General features: G+C 42.3%; 2 protein-coding genes across 3 annotated transcripts; one reads left to right on the forward strand and one right to left on the reverse strand.

Annotated features, from left to right (window-relative positions):
* Positions 1 to 242: 242 nt before the first annotated feature.
* On the forward strand, positions 243 to 6,927 carry cdr2l (cerebellar degeneration-related protein 2-like). 2 transcript variants are annotated; one of them, XM_088316892.1, is made up of 6 exons: positions 243 to 611; positions 2,742 to 2,854; positions 3,445 to 3,593; positions 3,889 to 4,053; positions 5,017 to 5,767; positions 5,849 to 6,927. In XM_088316892.1, exons 1-6 carry the CDS (start codon positions 533 to 535, stop codon positions 5,897 to 5,899), a joined length of 1,308 nt encoding a protein of 435 aa, XP_088173018.1. In that variant the 5' UTR covers positions 243 to 532; the 3' UTR covers positions 5,900 to 6,927. The 2 variants fall into 2 exon arrangements, with proteins under 2 accessions (XP_088173018.1, XP_088173016.1); XM_088316890.1 differs by having other exon boundaries at positions 5,017 to 6,927.
* A 267-nt stretch (positions 6,928 to 7,194) lies between these two features.
* arhgdia (Rho GDP dissociation inhibitor alpha) lies at positions 7,195 to 16,411 on the reverse strand. The gene is made up of 6 exons (XM_088316893.1): positions 16,268 to 16,411; positions 9,127 to 9,322; positions 8,771 to 8,854; positions 8,177 to 8,253; positions 8,035 to 8,098; positions 7,195 to 7,961 (listed from the first exon to the last, which is right to left on the reverse strand). The coding sequence occupies exons 2-6, from the start codon at positions 9,314 to 9,316 to the stop codon at positions 7,759 to 7,761; spliced, it is 618 nt and encodes a 205-aa protein (XP_088173019.1). The 5' UTR covers positions 9,317 to 9,322; positions 16,268 to 16,411; the 3' UTR covers positions 7,195 to 7,758.
* Positions 16,412 to 17,045: the final 634 nt, after the last annotated feature.

Below are 17,045 nucleotides of genomic sequence, written 5' to 3' on the forward strand. Positions count from 1 at the left end.
CTTAACTAAATATAAAAAATATTAAATATATGCTCAAATTTTATGCCTAGAATGTACAACATCGATGTACACGGAGTTCAAATAAAGCAAGAAAATAATCACAATAAAATTGTAAATCGACTACAACACAGGAATATGCTAACTTCAATTACTGGTAATGATAAAGATGTGATTGTTGATATATATGTAATTAAACATAATAAGGTTGCCCCATACTTAGGCCTTTGTATGTCGCATTTCCCGAGCTCCTTTGAACGCCTCGTCTGCACTGTAGAGCGGACGTGAATGATGCTCATCAAAGGCGGATGGTACCACCACAGAAAGCACTTCTGTTCTATCGTACCTCACCGCGGCCCGCTGATGTCAACTCATTGACCAGCCTTCCTCCATCATAGCACCGCTCTTCTTTTGTTCCAAAGGCGTTTACGTCCTCAGAGGGGGTTAACGTCACCACGCTTTTGGTGGCTTGTCACTTCCGGGGGAGCCGCGGGGCGAATTAGCCGATCACCGGTGAACAAGTTGGGCGTCCTCGATGCTCCGTGCGGGTACGATGGAGGAGTTTGTCACGGAGGAAGAGGAGCCATGGTACGATCAGCATGACTTGGAGCAAGGTGAGGCTTTTTCTCGGGGGTTATAGATTCACGACGCGGGGTTGGAAGTGTCTCATATTGGATCCAAGCGTGAGTGACGCTGCCCTCTTGCTGTGCTGCCAATTATTTTCATTTTGTCAGTGCAATTTCCCCTTTCAAAATATCCAACCCGTTTCTCCACAATCATGTAGTGTTTAAACGCCCAGCAAGCAGACAACTTAATACAGTGCTGTATTTCAAACCTGTGCATTTTAAACCGCATGCTAGTATTATTGCAAGCAAAATGTGAGTTTAATTAATCCACCTATGCCTTTCATTGGATGTGCTGGCCTCAGCATCACCCCAGCTCCTGATTACCTGGTGACCCAGAGAGGCAAATCAGCTTAGTGGCTCATCATTGCACACCAGAAACATCCCACTTCAGTATTTTTCTGCACCAAAGTCTAAGATCATTAAGCCCCCCTTTGCTTGATCTGATTAGGCATCACCAACCAGTACCGACCAGACTTTCAGAGCTTTGCTGTAGCTTGCATAACCTTCATTCTGTAGTCATGCATGAATTTGCCCCAGGACTGCTGGTCATATGGAATGATCTCTGCTATCTGGTGATTTTTTTTAGGTCATTTTGATCAGTCAGACATATGCGCAGACTGAGCAAAAGATGTCAAGTCAGTTTTATTTATAGAGCGCACAGGCTGTGCCTTTCCATCATGTGCACTGCTTCCACTAACACTTAGCTACAAACAGAGAAGCTAGTGTATAAAAGCAAAGCTAGTGTTGCCAAATTAGGTATTTGGTCTATATTTTTAATAACTTTTACAACCATCCTACATAATGTTTTAAAATTCAACTAGTCATTTGGAATCCCGCTAAAACAGGCAACTCATTTTCATATTGCTTTGCATATGAAAACAGAGGAGCCCCAGGACAGGTTGCCTTGATCCAACCTTCGTGTATTAGCATGACTGAGAATCTACACAGACATTAAGAAAAGCCAATTTTTTAATTTTATTTTTTTAATCAAGCTCATTTATTTTTTTATTGCTGTTGAGAAAATATGTTAAAAATGAATCAGACAATTATGCTAATAAACGAATTATTTGGCATCACAAGTGGAACCGAAAATCAAGTGCATCATAACAGCAGAGACAGAAATCTGAGCTGGAAGGAAAACGTAGTAGCTAGCACTTTTAGAGCTGTGTGCAATCTAGCGTTGAAAACAACAAGTACATCACAGCGATGGCAAGTCATCTTACTCGGCTCATAATTTCAGAGCAGTGCGAAATGACATAATAGTGCAGCCGTGAGAAATAGAGCTGACAAACGAGTGGGATGCTCCATCTCTCACAAGCTCATTAACGCTTCAGCCACTCGGGCCTTCAGCTGTTACCGTTAATGTGTTCATCACATTTTCTAGCCTAATATGATTTGCGCTCATGTTTGCTAATGTACCAACAACGCTCACGCTTTCTTGCCCACGTCTCACAGTGTGTTGAGCTCTCTTCACACTTACTTGCACATTTGAAAAAGCGCAGTGATGCCAGTAACGCTTTATATCATTTTTTTTGTGTGTGTGTTAATCGTCTCAGTGAAAGTTGAACTTCAACCGTTTACGGCATTAAGCGAAACATTCTTGAACATCACAACTTTACATTCCAGTCTGTGGAGAGTGACGTCATGTATGCGTCGCATCTTGTTTCGACCCCTTTGAAAAATAACAATGGATTTGGGAGAGATTTTGTGTTTTCATGCTCACAATTTTGAGTTTGTGTCAGCTAAAGAAAATATTGAGGTACGTTGCACACTGTGCTGTTGACAAAGTGTTATATCGCTGAAAGAACGCTACAAGTACATAAAAAAATAATTAAATAAATGATATTAAACGCTTCACTTAGTCTTGATGATATTTTAATTACTATTCAGTCTGCTGTTATCAATCTCGACTGGTAAGTCCAGAGCGACCTCGCACCCACGTCCAATGTCGTCGACCTTTGCCCCCTGATCCTGCGCCGGATAAGCTGTATAAACGACGGCAGAACGTCTTAATTGCACTCCACAGCTTTGTGTGTTTTATCTGCTCGTAATTGCGTTCTCCTGGATTTGTCATTTCCCCGTTGTTTATATTTATCCCGCTTCCTCTCCTCCCATCAGATTTACACTTGGCAGCGAAGCTCGGCAAAACCCTGTTGGAGCGGAACAAGGACCTGGAGGATTCCCTTCAGCAGATGTACATCAACAATGAGGAGCAAGTGCATGAGATAGAGGTACATAAGTCACGAGCTAGCTGCTAAGCACTGACTGGATAGCTAATATCCACGTAAGATATCTTCGTGGTGGATTTGCCTTCGTTGGCTACACTCGACTTAATGATCCAACACCACTATCATGTCTGAACTGGTTGCCAGCCAATCGCAGGGCACACATAGAAAAACAACCATCCGCACTCACACTCATACCTAGGGGCAATTTTGAGTGTCCAATCAATCTGCCATGCATGTTTTTGGAATGTGGGAGGAAACGGGAGTACTTGGAGGAAACCCGCACAGGCATGGGGAGAACATGCATACTCCACACAGGAAGGCCGGACCCGGAATCGAACCCACGACCTTTGCATAACCTTTTTCACATTCTTTCTACCCTCAATCTTAAACAGTGATGCAGCTGATTTTAACTTAAACTTTTACATTAATTTTAAACTAACGCGCTTCATGCCACCTAACACATTTTGGCCTATCCCAATTCTACCCCTTATCTCTTATTTTTTCTCTTAGTCTAAGGATGTGCGCAGTCACAAGAACAAAGCGGGTTTCCCAATTCTCAGAAGGCATGGTCTCAATTTTGTGTATTTTCGTAGCACTTGTCCAAGCAGCTGGAGATGCTACGGGAGATGAACGAGCAGCATGCAAAGGTGTACGAGCAGCTGGACGTGACCGCCAGAGAGTTGGAAATCACCAACGAGAAGCTGGTGCTGGAGAGCAAGGCCTCGCAGCAGAAAATAGATAGGTGAGCGCCTCCTGCCGGCGTGACCTTTTGGAAAATATCACTTCATTAACTTGCACCATGTCTTACTGATAAGCCACCTGAAGCTTCCTGAGAAATCTTGTGTACAAGGCTTCGAATCAAGCTCGGAAATAGTTCAGAGGGAGCCTTTGTCCTTTCTAAATCTGCTCCTCGAGTGGGTAACAATAAATCCTTGTGAATGCTGCGAGTATGGTATGCTGAGAAGTAAAATCTCGCATATTGGCGACATAACAAGCGCTCTGTGTGTATGTGTGTGCTTGTTTACATGTACGTGCAGGTTGACGGGCACAATGGAGACTTTGCAGAGTCAGGTGGATAGTCTGACGGGTCGGGTGGAGGAGCTACGCACTGTGGAGGAGCTGAGGGTCCTCCGGGAGAAGAAGGAGCGTCGCAAGACGGTCCACTCGTTTCCTTGTCTCAAAGAACTCTGCACTTCACCAAGGTTACGCTAAACACGTTTAATAGCGCCACCTGCAACATATATTGATTGGTTATTTTTCTTCAGACGTGGTGCTTTCTTGGATGCACAAAATAGGGCCAGAGACTGGTGATTTTTTTTTCTTCCACAGAACATCATTTACCATGCACTGCCGTCAAGTCATAACAATTTTAGCAAGTATGACCAAAAATAATGAATTTGTTTTATTTAGTTGACTTTCCCTTTAAGGCAACGGTCTCAATTCTCCTGATTCTGAACATTCTGATCCTAGAACTGACATTTGAATTTATTAAATTGATGAGTTGGTTAAAAACTGCTTTTCTCAACAATTAATGTGAAGGGGAGGCTTGCAATGGGTCTATAATTTGCATACGCGGCGGCAATATTTGCCGGTTAGGACGCTCGCCTGACTGGAGTAAGCAATTGATTATGTGCTGAAACTCAGCTAGCAAAACAAACTACGAGAGAGAGAGACCAGAAGATCTACAAAACAAACATACTGGACAAACATTCATCCCAAGATAATAGATAATCAATCATACTTAGATATATATGTTGAAAAAAATTAACCCACAGCCGTCACTTTCTGTTGGTGTATAAAGCAGGATTAAAGAGGATTTCATTTCTATCTTAAGCAAAAACTAGGCTCGGTTTGAAATACGTTGTTTTCACTCGTCCTCTTTTACAAACTTAGTGTGCCGCCATCTAGTGGCTAACAGTGGAATTACCTCCTAAATCAACTATAGAGGCAGAACAAAATAGGGTTAAAAACCTGTACAAAACAAAGCTGCAAAGTAACGTGATCGTGAATGCGGAATCTGCGATTGAGTTTTTCTCTTTTTTTTTTGCTGTTACCTTTTTCATTTAAATGGACAAATATTCATAAATATTACTCACAGCCCACCAGTGAGAATGACACGTTTCTTAGTATTGCTCTGTTGCCTAAATGTGTCAAATCCTCTTAAGGTATGAGGATGGTTTCCTCTTGGCCAACCCCGGCAGCGTGGACCTCGCCGAGAGGCAGCCAGCAGAGGCAGAGAACGAGCGCCTGAAGGACATCGTGACGTCGCTGCGTTCGGCCATGGCCGCCGAACGCTCCAAGAGGGAGGGCGCCGAGCGGGAGTGCGCCACCGTGCTGCACGAGTTCGACCGCCTCGAGCAGCGTCTGCTCGGAGCCGAGGGCTGCCAGCTGCGAGTTCGCGAGCTGGAGGCCGAGCTCCAAGAGATGCAGCAGCTGAGGAAGTCCAAGGCGTGTCTGACGCAGGACGGCATTGACACGTTGCTCGGCAACGGCCCCGAGACGGACGCGCCGGATGAAACCGCCGCCCTGGATGCGGGAGGTGAAGTCGGCACTGGCGAGCCGGGAGGCCCAGTGAGGAAAAGCTGCAGCGACACGGCCCTCAACGTCGTCACGGTCCGCGACCCTCCGGGCCGCCGCCAATCAGGGCGCAAACGAGGCATGTCCATCCTGAGCGAGGTGGACGAGCAGTACCACGCCCTGCTGGAGAAGTACGAGGAGCTCCTGGGAAAGTGCCGGCGTGACGAGGAGAGCCTATGCCACGCCGAGGTGCAGACGTCACGACCCGTCTCCAGGGACCCCTCCTTGAAGGAGTACAGCGTGGCCTCCTTTGGGGCGGCGGCCGCACTAGACGGCTCCCCGCCGACTCCTCCCCACGCCCCTTCCACACCAGAGGCCATGGAGGGCATCAGCAGGCAGGTAGAGCAAGTCGACAAACGTCTGAGTCAGAACACACCCGAGTACAAAGCGCTCTTTAAGGAGATCTTCTCTCGCTTACAGAAGACCAAGAGCGACGTGAACACCACCAAGAGTAGAAAAAGTGGAAAATGAGCGATTTTGTGCAGCTATGCATCCATTTTCTGTCACGCTCATACTCTTGTCTTCAGATCAATCTGCCACCCTCATGAAGATAAGATGTATGCAGAATGGATGGATTCTTTTGAAGATTCTGGATTTTTTTTGCTCACTTCTAATAAGTGACATACTCTGGTTCCTGGATGTTTATATGATTTCTGAAGGTTTAACATACAACTATTTGTGTGACATGAAGCAAATGAAACAAAGCAGATTCTCTAGATGTGGTAAATATTAAATGATCAATTTGTGCAAAAAAAAAAAATGCTTGGGACAGTTTTTCTGTCCTTTTTGATTTTTGGAGACGCAACTATTACTTTAATGCCTCAAACTATTCCTGTATGTGCCATTTAAAGCCAGGTTTCCCCAGCCTTTATGGAGCCATGGCACATTTTATATATGACAAAAAAAAAACAAACTTGTGACATAAAACCAAACAAATGTCACAAAAAGTACACAGTATAGACGAAAGACCTCGATTCAGTTTACAGTACTCGCAAATTGACTACATTTTAAATTCATCTCTTATTTTCATAATTGAATAATCGTTATTGATTAATTTGATTAGTTTACAATTGTTGCACCGCTGGTAAAAAAAATTGTATGAATGCCAACGACATTCTGCCATCTAGTGGTGGAAAATTTAATTGTTTTGTCTGTCACTATGCTACTGGCATATAGAAGAAATACATTTATATTGAAGTAATATTTAGAGCAATTAAACAAAATTGGATATTTCATCAGGGCACAGGGATTGGGAAACACTTGTCTCATTAAACGTGTTCTCTTGAATAGGTGGATTTAAGTAAGCTTTTATAATCAGCCTTCTCCCTGAAATGTTTAATAACACTAACGACTAAATAACTGCCACACTGTACTGCCTTTTTCTCCCAAGCATGCATTGCGAGGTGACAATTGTTTCTGTTCCATTTATAACATGCTGTCAATTTTCTGTTCATTAAAAATGAAAGTATTTGCCATGCTTTCTGTTATGAAAAAGGACATTTGAATTTCAACATTTTAATGTCTGAATGAAGCTGCTGCCTCGGTCGGTCACAGTAAGAAAAATACAACTGGATATGGGACCGCTCGGCACCGCGTATGCTCGGTGGTAGAAATGACATCCTCAGGGGTTAATTTAGGACACTACTTTGGGGAGTGTGTGTGCATTTTGAAACTGGTGGCACAGTCAGGGAACGCTTAATGTTAGGATCCTGCTGTAGACATGCATGAATCAGAAAACGTGTAAAAATGACGCAACTGCGCGTAAATGTGTATCAAGAACTTTTACCTGGTTGCGTTCAAACCTGAAGGCAGGTTTGAACTTGTGTCCTGAGGGTTCATGTTAAAAGGCCACATGGCAACTAACAAGTTGCTGCAAGAACAAAAAAAAATGAGCTGGGCAAAAATATCTACTCACTGCATGCTTCTGATGGGGACAAAATGAGGTGACCTAAATTCCAACAAATTTACCAAGACGACAAATCTGCTCAAAGGCTTGAGTAGGGTTGTGTCCAAGAACTGTGTACAGCAATGATGCACAGTGACTATACAGCAATGCTACTGTAGTTTCCCAAGGCAGACATGGTGATCATTAAAAAAAACATAAAAAAAAGTTGCCAAAAGGAATGAAGAGCAGAAAAAGAATCATGCAAAAAAAAAAAAATGGGACGACTGATTCCTAAACAGAACATCACAACATATAGAACACAGGAAACCGAATTCAACCGCAAAGTAAGTGCGAGGGTGTCCATGGATGAAGAGGACATGAATCGGAAGCAATGGAATGACTGCAAGCGAGGAAAGAAAGCGAAGGACGATGACGTTGCAGGTGGTCAGTCTTTCCAGTCCTTCTTGATGGTGAGGTTCCATTCCCAGGACAGATGGTCGTATTGGTCGTCATCGGTGAACTTGGACTTGATGGTGTACGTGCCGCGGGCAAGCATGCCTTTGGGCGCCTCCTCCATAGTGGTCAGGAACTCGTACTCCTGACTGGGTCTGGGCCCGTAGCTGCCCACCATGTAGTTCGACTTGTCAACTGGACACAAAGAGGGGTGAACCGATCAGGAACTCACAATAAAGCTGGACTGTATTCAATTCGGTGGGCTCACCCTTTACTCCTTTCCTGAATGACTGCTGAATGTACTTCAAACCCGACACAATCTCCTTGTTAACCTGCAACCATGTGACATTTCAGTGCGCCGAACGGGTAACGGATGGATGGACAGCCATCTCAGGGCGCCGCATTCTCACCTTGAAGTTGATCTTTATTTTGTACTCCACACCCTCTTTCAACACAAACGGATTCTTCTTGAAGCTCTCCAGATCTCCTGGTTGACACAGACAATTGAGCGTGAAGAGAAACATTTCATACCAACTTAGACCTTCAGCCTGGGCTTCTCAAATATGTGGCTGAGCATTTATATATTTCTATATTATACTAGTTTATCATCATCATCATCAGGACCAGCCTGAGAAAGTTGTAGTACAGATTTTGACCACCAGATGGCCTTCTGCTGGGCGGAGTAAATAACAGTTGCATGAGTTACTCCGTGAAACATTTTATATGGTCCAAAGAACACTTTTTAAAAAAAAAAAAATACTTTAAAGCAATAATTATTCATCCCATCAGGTATATGCAGATGGTTAATATTTATACAGACGTACAATTTGGAGCTTGTCCAGATTTGTTGGCAAAAGATGGATTGCAGGGTCCAAATATAAATCTGACAAATGCTACTTCAATAAAGACAAACAGTTGGAACGCTTCAGTATGTACTAAAACAAAATAAAATAAATTACAGTTTAGAATACGTGCTGGTCCATTTCACACACACGCACACTCACCTTGCAGGTCAAGCACCAAAGGGTTTGGTGCAGCGTCACATACCAGAGTCATTCGCGTCACCTGGATGTTTGGTGCGTTTGGATCTAAAACAGACAAGTCGCAAATATACCTTACAGGTTTACAAATGAGTAGTCCAATTCTCTGAGGTACAAGAATACGTCATGAGTCAGCATGTTTATACATCACATCGGCCATATTGGATTGTTTTATATGTACGGCCTACAAGTGTTGCAGACAAATATTTCCTCAAAATTACAACTTGACTTTAGGTTACGGCATGTTCTGAAATGTAATAAGATGCTATGATTGACTTTTTTTTGACGGGTCAATTGCGTGTGCTGCAAAGATCTCTCACCTCCACTCGCACATGTGGAGCCCAGTAACGCCTCCTTGTACTTGCGCAGACTCTCGTCATCTTTGTCCAGCTCGTGGATCTCCTGCAAGCTTTTCTGCGCCGGAGGTTTGTAGTTGACGGCGGCGTTGGTCTCCTCGTTGGCTGCGGCAAGCGCGGCCAGCTGTTCGGCTGTGGGTTCTGACTCCGCCATAGTGTGCTGATCCCAGGAAATAAGTGGCAGGAAAAGACGGAAGGTTAGGCGGATATATAACAGAATGATGTAATATAATCACTGACTGCGGGAGATTGCGCCGCATTCCATTTTTGCGATTGACTTTGAAAAAATTGGAGCAAAAAAAAAAAATCATCAACAGTCAGCGATTGGGAAATGGCGGACACTCTGAGTGGCCCTTTGATTCAGAGCAAGCCAAACTCTAATCAAACCAGACACTGCTTTCACACAAAATGACCGCGACACTCAATACAAATGGCCATCTCCTTAAATTTGAAAACGATTATGAGAAGCTGGTGCAGCTGTTAAGTGTGACGGTATCTAAGGCCGACAAGCCACAGTGATCCTTGTGAGCTGCTATTTTCTTCTCTCACTCACTGACACAAACACTTGGGGGACTATCAGCGCCCAGCTGCGCGTTCACACCAGTCACTGCTCATTAGAAACAAACACACCGACACTGCGAGCAGAGCAGAGACCAATCGCGGTGGAACAAAAGGCTGCTCGGATGAAGAAGCCACACAACAACTCGCCGTGATTAATAACTTGTCAAACGGGTTATTACATTTGTTTATTTGTTGTTTTGAAATCATTTTAAATGGCAGAGACGCCGAAGGGTTTACACGCATACAATACTTAAGCACGCTTGCTGCGTTCACTCACTTGATGGGTTGGCAAGCTCGGTTTGTTTCACTTCCTTTTCTCACAGTGAAGATAAACTAACGTGAACCAGAATGGATGTGAAAATCTTGCTCATAAAAATCGGGATGAAAAGAGCATAGGAGTCTGCTATGCGGAGAAACCATTAGAACTTATCAACACCTGCAGCAACAGGGAGGCAGCTGGACGCCAGGCTTCTCATTACACACCGTCAGTCTGGTTCTTGTCTCGCCGTCTCCACAGTAGCACCGTTTACCCACTTACTTGCTGCTATCCCTCAGCAACAACAGAGCGAAAGTGACATCCATGAATGTGTTCCAGCTAAAACTGAACTGCGGCATCCATTGCCTCATTGACACCATTTATTTTTTCAGGGCGGCTCCGCCTTCTAATACCTCATCGTCTGTGACGGTCGTGAGGGAAGAACTCTGCTTCCTGTATCTCGCAGGATTCAGCCAAGTCAGGCTGCTGCAGAGGCCTTCAAGTGTCAAGATACGCATTTTTAAAAGTCAATGAAAGACCAGAAACCTCCAAGCATTGAGGAATCCCCAACATTTTTCCATTATAGATAGATATGTTGACTTTATTTTAGTTCCAAATCAGTTAATGCAGCTGAATGTTGTTGATACATCACCGTAGGTGAGCTGACAAAGCAATCAAACAAAAACGACTGCATAATCTCAACCCCGCCCACCACCCCCCAAAAAAACACCCACAAGTTTTTACACTGAGGTGACAGTCGTAAATTACACCACAGCAAACGGAAAGTGTGCAGGACTGTTGCGCAACGTGGGCCCCGCACGTCTCGTATAAGCCAAGTAGGACCTGTGTTTCCTCACGGGGCCCTCTTTGCTCGAATTAAAAAAAAAAAGAAAAAAAAGGGGGTAATACTTCTCTGCCAATAAATGGCTGCTTGACTGTTTATTTTTGAAGTAGAGCGAGACAAAGAGACAGGAAAATCAGGCCGGAAAACACAGCGCCGCCGTATTATTTGGTAAGGAGCAACCATCAGGTGGTTTCTCGCACTTCCTCTCCGCTGCTCTAATGTGCGCTTACGGTGACAATTACTACATTATTACCTAGCCGACAAAAGCTAACTATGAATCCAACACATTCCCTTAAGTGAAGATTCAGAATGGTGACAGCTACAAATCTTTCCTGCCTCCCTCCTGCAGCCGCTTTAGAGAGTATTTACCATATGATTCCAATTTCAAATAGCTTCTCATGAAATTGTTTAAGCAGCGCCCACAAAAATATTTGAACGGATTTCATGGGGCCCCTTTGGCCCCTTTCGTTAAAATAGACAAAAGTAAGATTGTGGCTGCTTACTTCTTGGTGCCAAGTCCACTTCTTATCTAGGACATGGGAGGAAAAGATAAAAAAAAGATAACCTGAGACATGTTTGGGATTTAAAAAAAAATAATATTTGTAATTCGCCCAAGTGGTTAACATTACATACAATGAACCTTGTGGCCTGATGTCGCTCCAAAATATGAATCAACAAATTAAGGCAAATAGATTAGCTTTCACAATCTTATCACGGCAGTCATTGTGATGCACATTCTTCCGGGTTGACTCAATGCGCAGACAGCACAATTATGTCTAAGTGGTTGCAGGTCGCGCTGGTCGTCCGACACAATTCAGAGGTCACGAGATCTTCCAGGCGAACGCTGGATCATGTTGTCGACACCAGATACATGATAACCTGATGTCTTGAGAGGTAAAAGTAAGGTTTGATTTGCAACACCGCTGTAGAGCGTGAGATTACACTAAATGGGATTATGCCCAACGACGCATTGAGCGACATGATTGGGAAGTGGAGTAAAGAGGATTCTCTTGATGGGAATTATTAGTGTCAGAGATAAGTGATCTCTCCCTCATTTGTGGCCCGACCCAATGGGATTTTTTTTTTTTTTTTATTTGTATTTTTTTTAAGGCAAATGACGATTCCAATATTAGGCAGAATAAAATGCCAATTGGCCGATTAATCCAAAAAAAAATAAATAAATAAAAAAAAATATCTAATAAATAATAAAATAACTTTTTTTCCTAAACGCTTACAACAGTAAAGTTATGAAATACAGGCAGTATTTTTTTTCAATAATTTGTTCTTTAGTTTATTTCTTTACTTAACAACAGAGTAGGAGTGCAACGATCAATCAATCGATCAATCAGTCGATTATCAAATGAATTGCTAATTATCTTTTGTAATTAAACCATTTAGACAACTTTTTTTACTTTAAAAGTGTCCAGATGCTCTGAATTTCAGATTTATCCAACGTCTGTAGTCCTTCTTGAAAGGGGACCGATTATGTTTTTGTTGAATCAAAATAAATTTGACTATGGAAAACAACGATTAATATTTTCCCTGTTTTCTGACATGTTACGGCCCAAATCATAATTAATTATTTTGTCTCTCGTCTGCGCTGACAATTTAAAATAGCAATGGGAATTGAATTTTTTGTTTATTGATTAATACACAAAATAATCAACACATTTTTTTATTAGTAAAATAATCGTTACCAACTTACAGCCTCCGTTTAAGTCAATATGAAACTGGGGTCGACAACTTGTGAGACTTCAGCTTTTGAATCAAAAGTCTTCCAAATGAACTTGCATGCTTCGTTTGAAGAGAGACAAAATCAGAGAATCTCATCTGCCAGATGTCGGAAGTGGCAAAGGGGAAGCAATACACACCGCCCTCTGACCAATCAGTTGGCGATACTCACAACAATAAAGTCACCGAGTGTCCAAGTGGGCTCAAACTGGACATTACTGGGAAGTAACCTATTTTAGACCGATCACGTTAACAATATCAAACTCTTGTTAAATGCGAGTCACACACGATAGCTACTATTTTGAAGTGCCTCCGATTAACCCCGAACGAAATTCTAATATTCTTTCCTGGCTTTTTTTTTGCCATCTAGCAGAAGCTTGTATGCAATTCAGCCGGCCCATTTGACATTTTCTCAAAAATACTTTCGAGACTGTACATGCCATAAATTCCTGCAGCTCGATGTTGCCGTCGACCTCTTGGTAGCAGTTTTATTTGCGTCACTTCACTTTTGGAGTGAAGTTCATGGTAATGTTTAACATCACAGTGTGATTGGTTCATTTTAAACACGACCGCATCAAGGAGTTATTAGAAGGTGCGCACACCTTTGAAACCATGTTATCTCAGTTAATTGTTTTTCACTTACACACTGACAGATTTCAGTTAGTTTTTTTTTAATAGCCATGCCATGGTTATTGTCACGATTGGGTGCGGATCTTGAAAAGATTTATCTAACTAAGCGCTCTAGATATCAATAAACCGACCATTTATAGCGGGGCCAAGCGATAGTTAAAGGCGTTTTGAGGTGACATTTAGCGGCCTGCAGCATCACGTCACCTCTCACGCTACCCTTTCAGACATCTGAGGCTGCTTTGATTCCTCGCGACTAAATGGCAAATGGCAACCGTTTAGGTTTGTCTAAATCTACATTTAGCACTACAGCCAATATCTAATAAATTGGATGTAATCAATAAATCTGGAAGTCATGGCGACCAAATGCCTTTGCAGTTTAAAATTGGTGTTCCAGTACATGGTGATGTTAAAAATGAGGAATTGGGGATAGAAAAGCCAAGCATGCAAACACCACGTCACAACACTATTGGGCCTTTTTGCTTCTTTTCAAGTTACTCAAACCTTTCACTAGCGAGCGCTTGATGATTCATATCCTTTTTGCGGGTGAACCACGCCAGTCAAGGCACAATTTAGAATCCTTTACTTGACATCGGTGCACATGGCAACACAACTTTTATTGCTGGACAGATTCTTTAGGGATAACGCAGATGATGAAGTTTCGAGTTGTTACGTTTTGACAAAAACAGTTGAAGTGAGTTAAGCACTGGCACACAAGTCAAGTAATGAGGAAGTGCTGCAGAAAGAGCTCCTGCAGAAATGATGCAATGCGGCGGAAGTCCAGGCAATGACAAAAAAGGTTATGCAGTCAAAAGGGAAGAAGGAAATGGTTTGGGTCAATGTACGACCGGGTTTTAAATGATAATGCAAAGTTAATGCTCGGGGATCAAATAGTTCATCATTTTGTATTTTTTCCAACTGAGACGGCCATCGCGAAAATAGTCAACTGCTCAGGAGTCGTAAATCCCATCGTCGATTCAAGTGCAAGTCAGATAGATGCAACTGGTAGACATAAAGAAACAAAAGCTGACTATCACAGGAAGTACAGGAACAAATAGAGGCTTTAAAAATAGTCGCTGTGAAATCCCTGTAGGCAGTGGAAGGAAGTTGTGACAGAATAGGATAGCAAGGTGCCCAGCTGAAAGGTTACAGACTAATTCTCCCACAAAGTGATCCACCACCCACACCGAGACTCCACCCCCACCCCACCCTCGCTTACTCGGAGAGCCTGCCCAGGCTGGCTCTTTGTGTTTTTACAACCTCCCAAAGCAATCGTCATCTTATTTATATATATATATATATTTTTTTAGTCTACATAATTTGTGCTTTAATAAACAGAGCCATGGACTGCAATTAATTCCTTCATTACGAGAGCAACAATCAATTTCATATCATTTACCAAATGCCTAAAAATCAATGAATTGGTTAACCTATCCGTCCCAAATAAATTAGAAAATAAATAAATCTAATTAACCTTGACTGGTCCGTAAATTATTTTTAAAAAATGTGACGGGCAAAACAATCAATGCTCTGCAATGATGGCAGAATGTGCATAACTAACCTGACTGTGCATGCACTTTTTGCAACATTTCTGTTTGGTTGTAAAATATGTGCATTAGCTCAGTAAAGGTTGGCAGGCAGCTATAAAATATTTTTAGTCGGAGTGTAGAGTTAGCTGTTAGCTCAAGTTAGCCAGCTAACTGTGAACTGGCTATTAGTTAGCCAGTCTGTGTGTTGAGGGCCAAGATGTTAGCGGTGGCCGTAGCACCTTGCGTATGAATGTGCTTATTATGCGTTTAATTCATTAGACTTTGTTCAATATAGCATTTGCAAGTGCGCTGGCAGCTGCGTCAACCACTTGTGGGAGCAAGTTACTTTGAAGCAAGTCGGTCATTTGAGCATGTGGGTTGTTTTCCTGTTCCGTCAATGTGTTGTCAACACAGCCATGTTAGTTATTGGGCAGTTAAAATGTGCACGTTTCAAAATTGGATATTTCAATTTGGACCGGTTGTGCAAATTCAGCCTAAGGGTTGGCGGACATCCGTGCTAAATGAGAGACAGGTTACGAAAGTTTGCTGAATAATTTGAATATTGTCAGATAATCATCTGACAATCCCAATTGGGAGTTGCACTTAAATAAATACTGTAACTAGAGCATATAGTTAATTGGTGGTTTTAATCTAGGACATAATTAGTCAAATCCCATCATTTCCTAAAGGAAAATGTGCTTTAAAATTGAAAGTTTCTTAGTCCCCTCCAGTCATAAGAAACCAAAGTTGACATTTTTGGTGAGGTTCCATGATTTATGAACCAACAGGAAATATAAACATTCAAAAACCTGCGTTAGAAATAAAATATATTGTGCGAGAACATTGCAACACTTAATCACCGAAGCAAGGTAGAAACAGAAGGGAGGATTTGGAATAATCACCTCTCAGCCACAATCACTTGGAGCACATTTGATCTAAATAGGTGTGATGTTTGCACACCTGCCCACGAGAGATTTCAAAGAGCGCAAAACGATTCAAATGTTAAAGTTCGGAGTGAGACATCCATGGAAATTTATACATTTTAGCGAGAGGAGGAGGAGGGTGAAGTTGAGGTCCAGGAAGTTGCATGGAATCTTCCAGTAAGGCCGCATCGGACTTAAGAAAAAGTGGTTAACTTTGTAATCTTTCGTGGAACAACTATATTAATCATATTAATATGAGCAATCGACAGCAAGTGATATCTCATAGCATTTGGTTGGAGTTGATTTTTCACCCGGAAATGCAATGCAAATGTTTTTTTTGTTGTTAGTCCCCCCCCCCCCGCAGCCACGCTATAGAAGCACGAATTGAACATTTAGAAAACAGAGGAAAAGATGGAAAGCACGAAAAACGAAAAAGTCTATAACGCCAAATGAAATGTTGCTTTCAACGCCCCTGTAAGAGGAAGTTGCTCTTCGCTCAACTAAAGAAGTCTTCTTATTTCGAGGTGTGTGTTTGAGTTGGCACATAATTCTTCTTTCGGAGGCAACCAAAAACCGCTTCATAATCACAGAGCGACTTCGTAAAGAGTTTGTCGAAGGTTTCATTGAGTCTTACCGTTTTACCCCTGGAGGCTTGAAGAGGCTCTTGTGTAGGCTGCCAAAACGGGCTCAAGTGAACTGAGCAAGACAAGTGGCACAGTCAGGGAGAAAAAAAAAGAAAGAAAAAGAAACCCCGCAACAGGCAAAACGACATCCGGTAAATCCCATAAAAATAAAAGCGTAAAACGACGCTTCTCGGTCAACAAGAAGATGCCCGAAAGCTCACTCGGCTCATGGCATATTTTTCTCTTGTATCCAGATTTTTTATTTTTTGGGGGGGGGGACAAGTAAAAAAGCAGATTCTGAAATGTACTTCATGTCATATGTCCATTATGTATAACATGCTTTGATAGCTTTGCACAACAGGAACTTGAACACAAAGTAGTTTTACCTCTTTTAATAATAATCAGGGCTGGACAGAAAATGGGTCCTGTGTCATTCCCTGGATGCTTATCTTGGTTTGCTTAATTATCAATGAGAACCGAAAAATTCACAATACTTTCGTGTGTTTAAGACATTTTGAATACGTGAAATGATGTCATCTGTGGAGGCCCATTTAAGATGGTCTAGCATTTTATTTATTATTATTATATCTTTTTTTATTATTATAAATTACATTTTCAGTATGTATCAGTCAAGTCTCTCTTTACCCCTGAGAGAGGGAAAAAAAATCCTGAGGCCGTCCCTGTTTTTAGGCTGGCACTAGGCAACACTTACTCCAAATCATTCTTGGAGAAACAGTCGGTGTGACAGAAATTATTTTCTGAAGAATTCACATGATTGTCAAGAATCAT

This window comes from Idiotropiscis lumnitzeri, chromosome 15 (genome assembly GCF_059441095.1).
Source record: "Idiotropiscis lumnitzeri isolate Australia: NSW breed Sydney's pygmy pipehorse chromosome 15, RoL_Ilum_1.0, whole genome shotgun sequence".
Lineage (NCBI taxonomy): Eukaryota > Metazoa > Chordata > Actinopteri > Syngnathiformes > Syngnathidae > Idiotropiscis > Idiotropiscis lumnitzeri.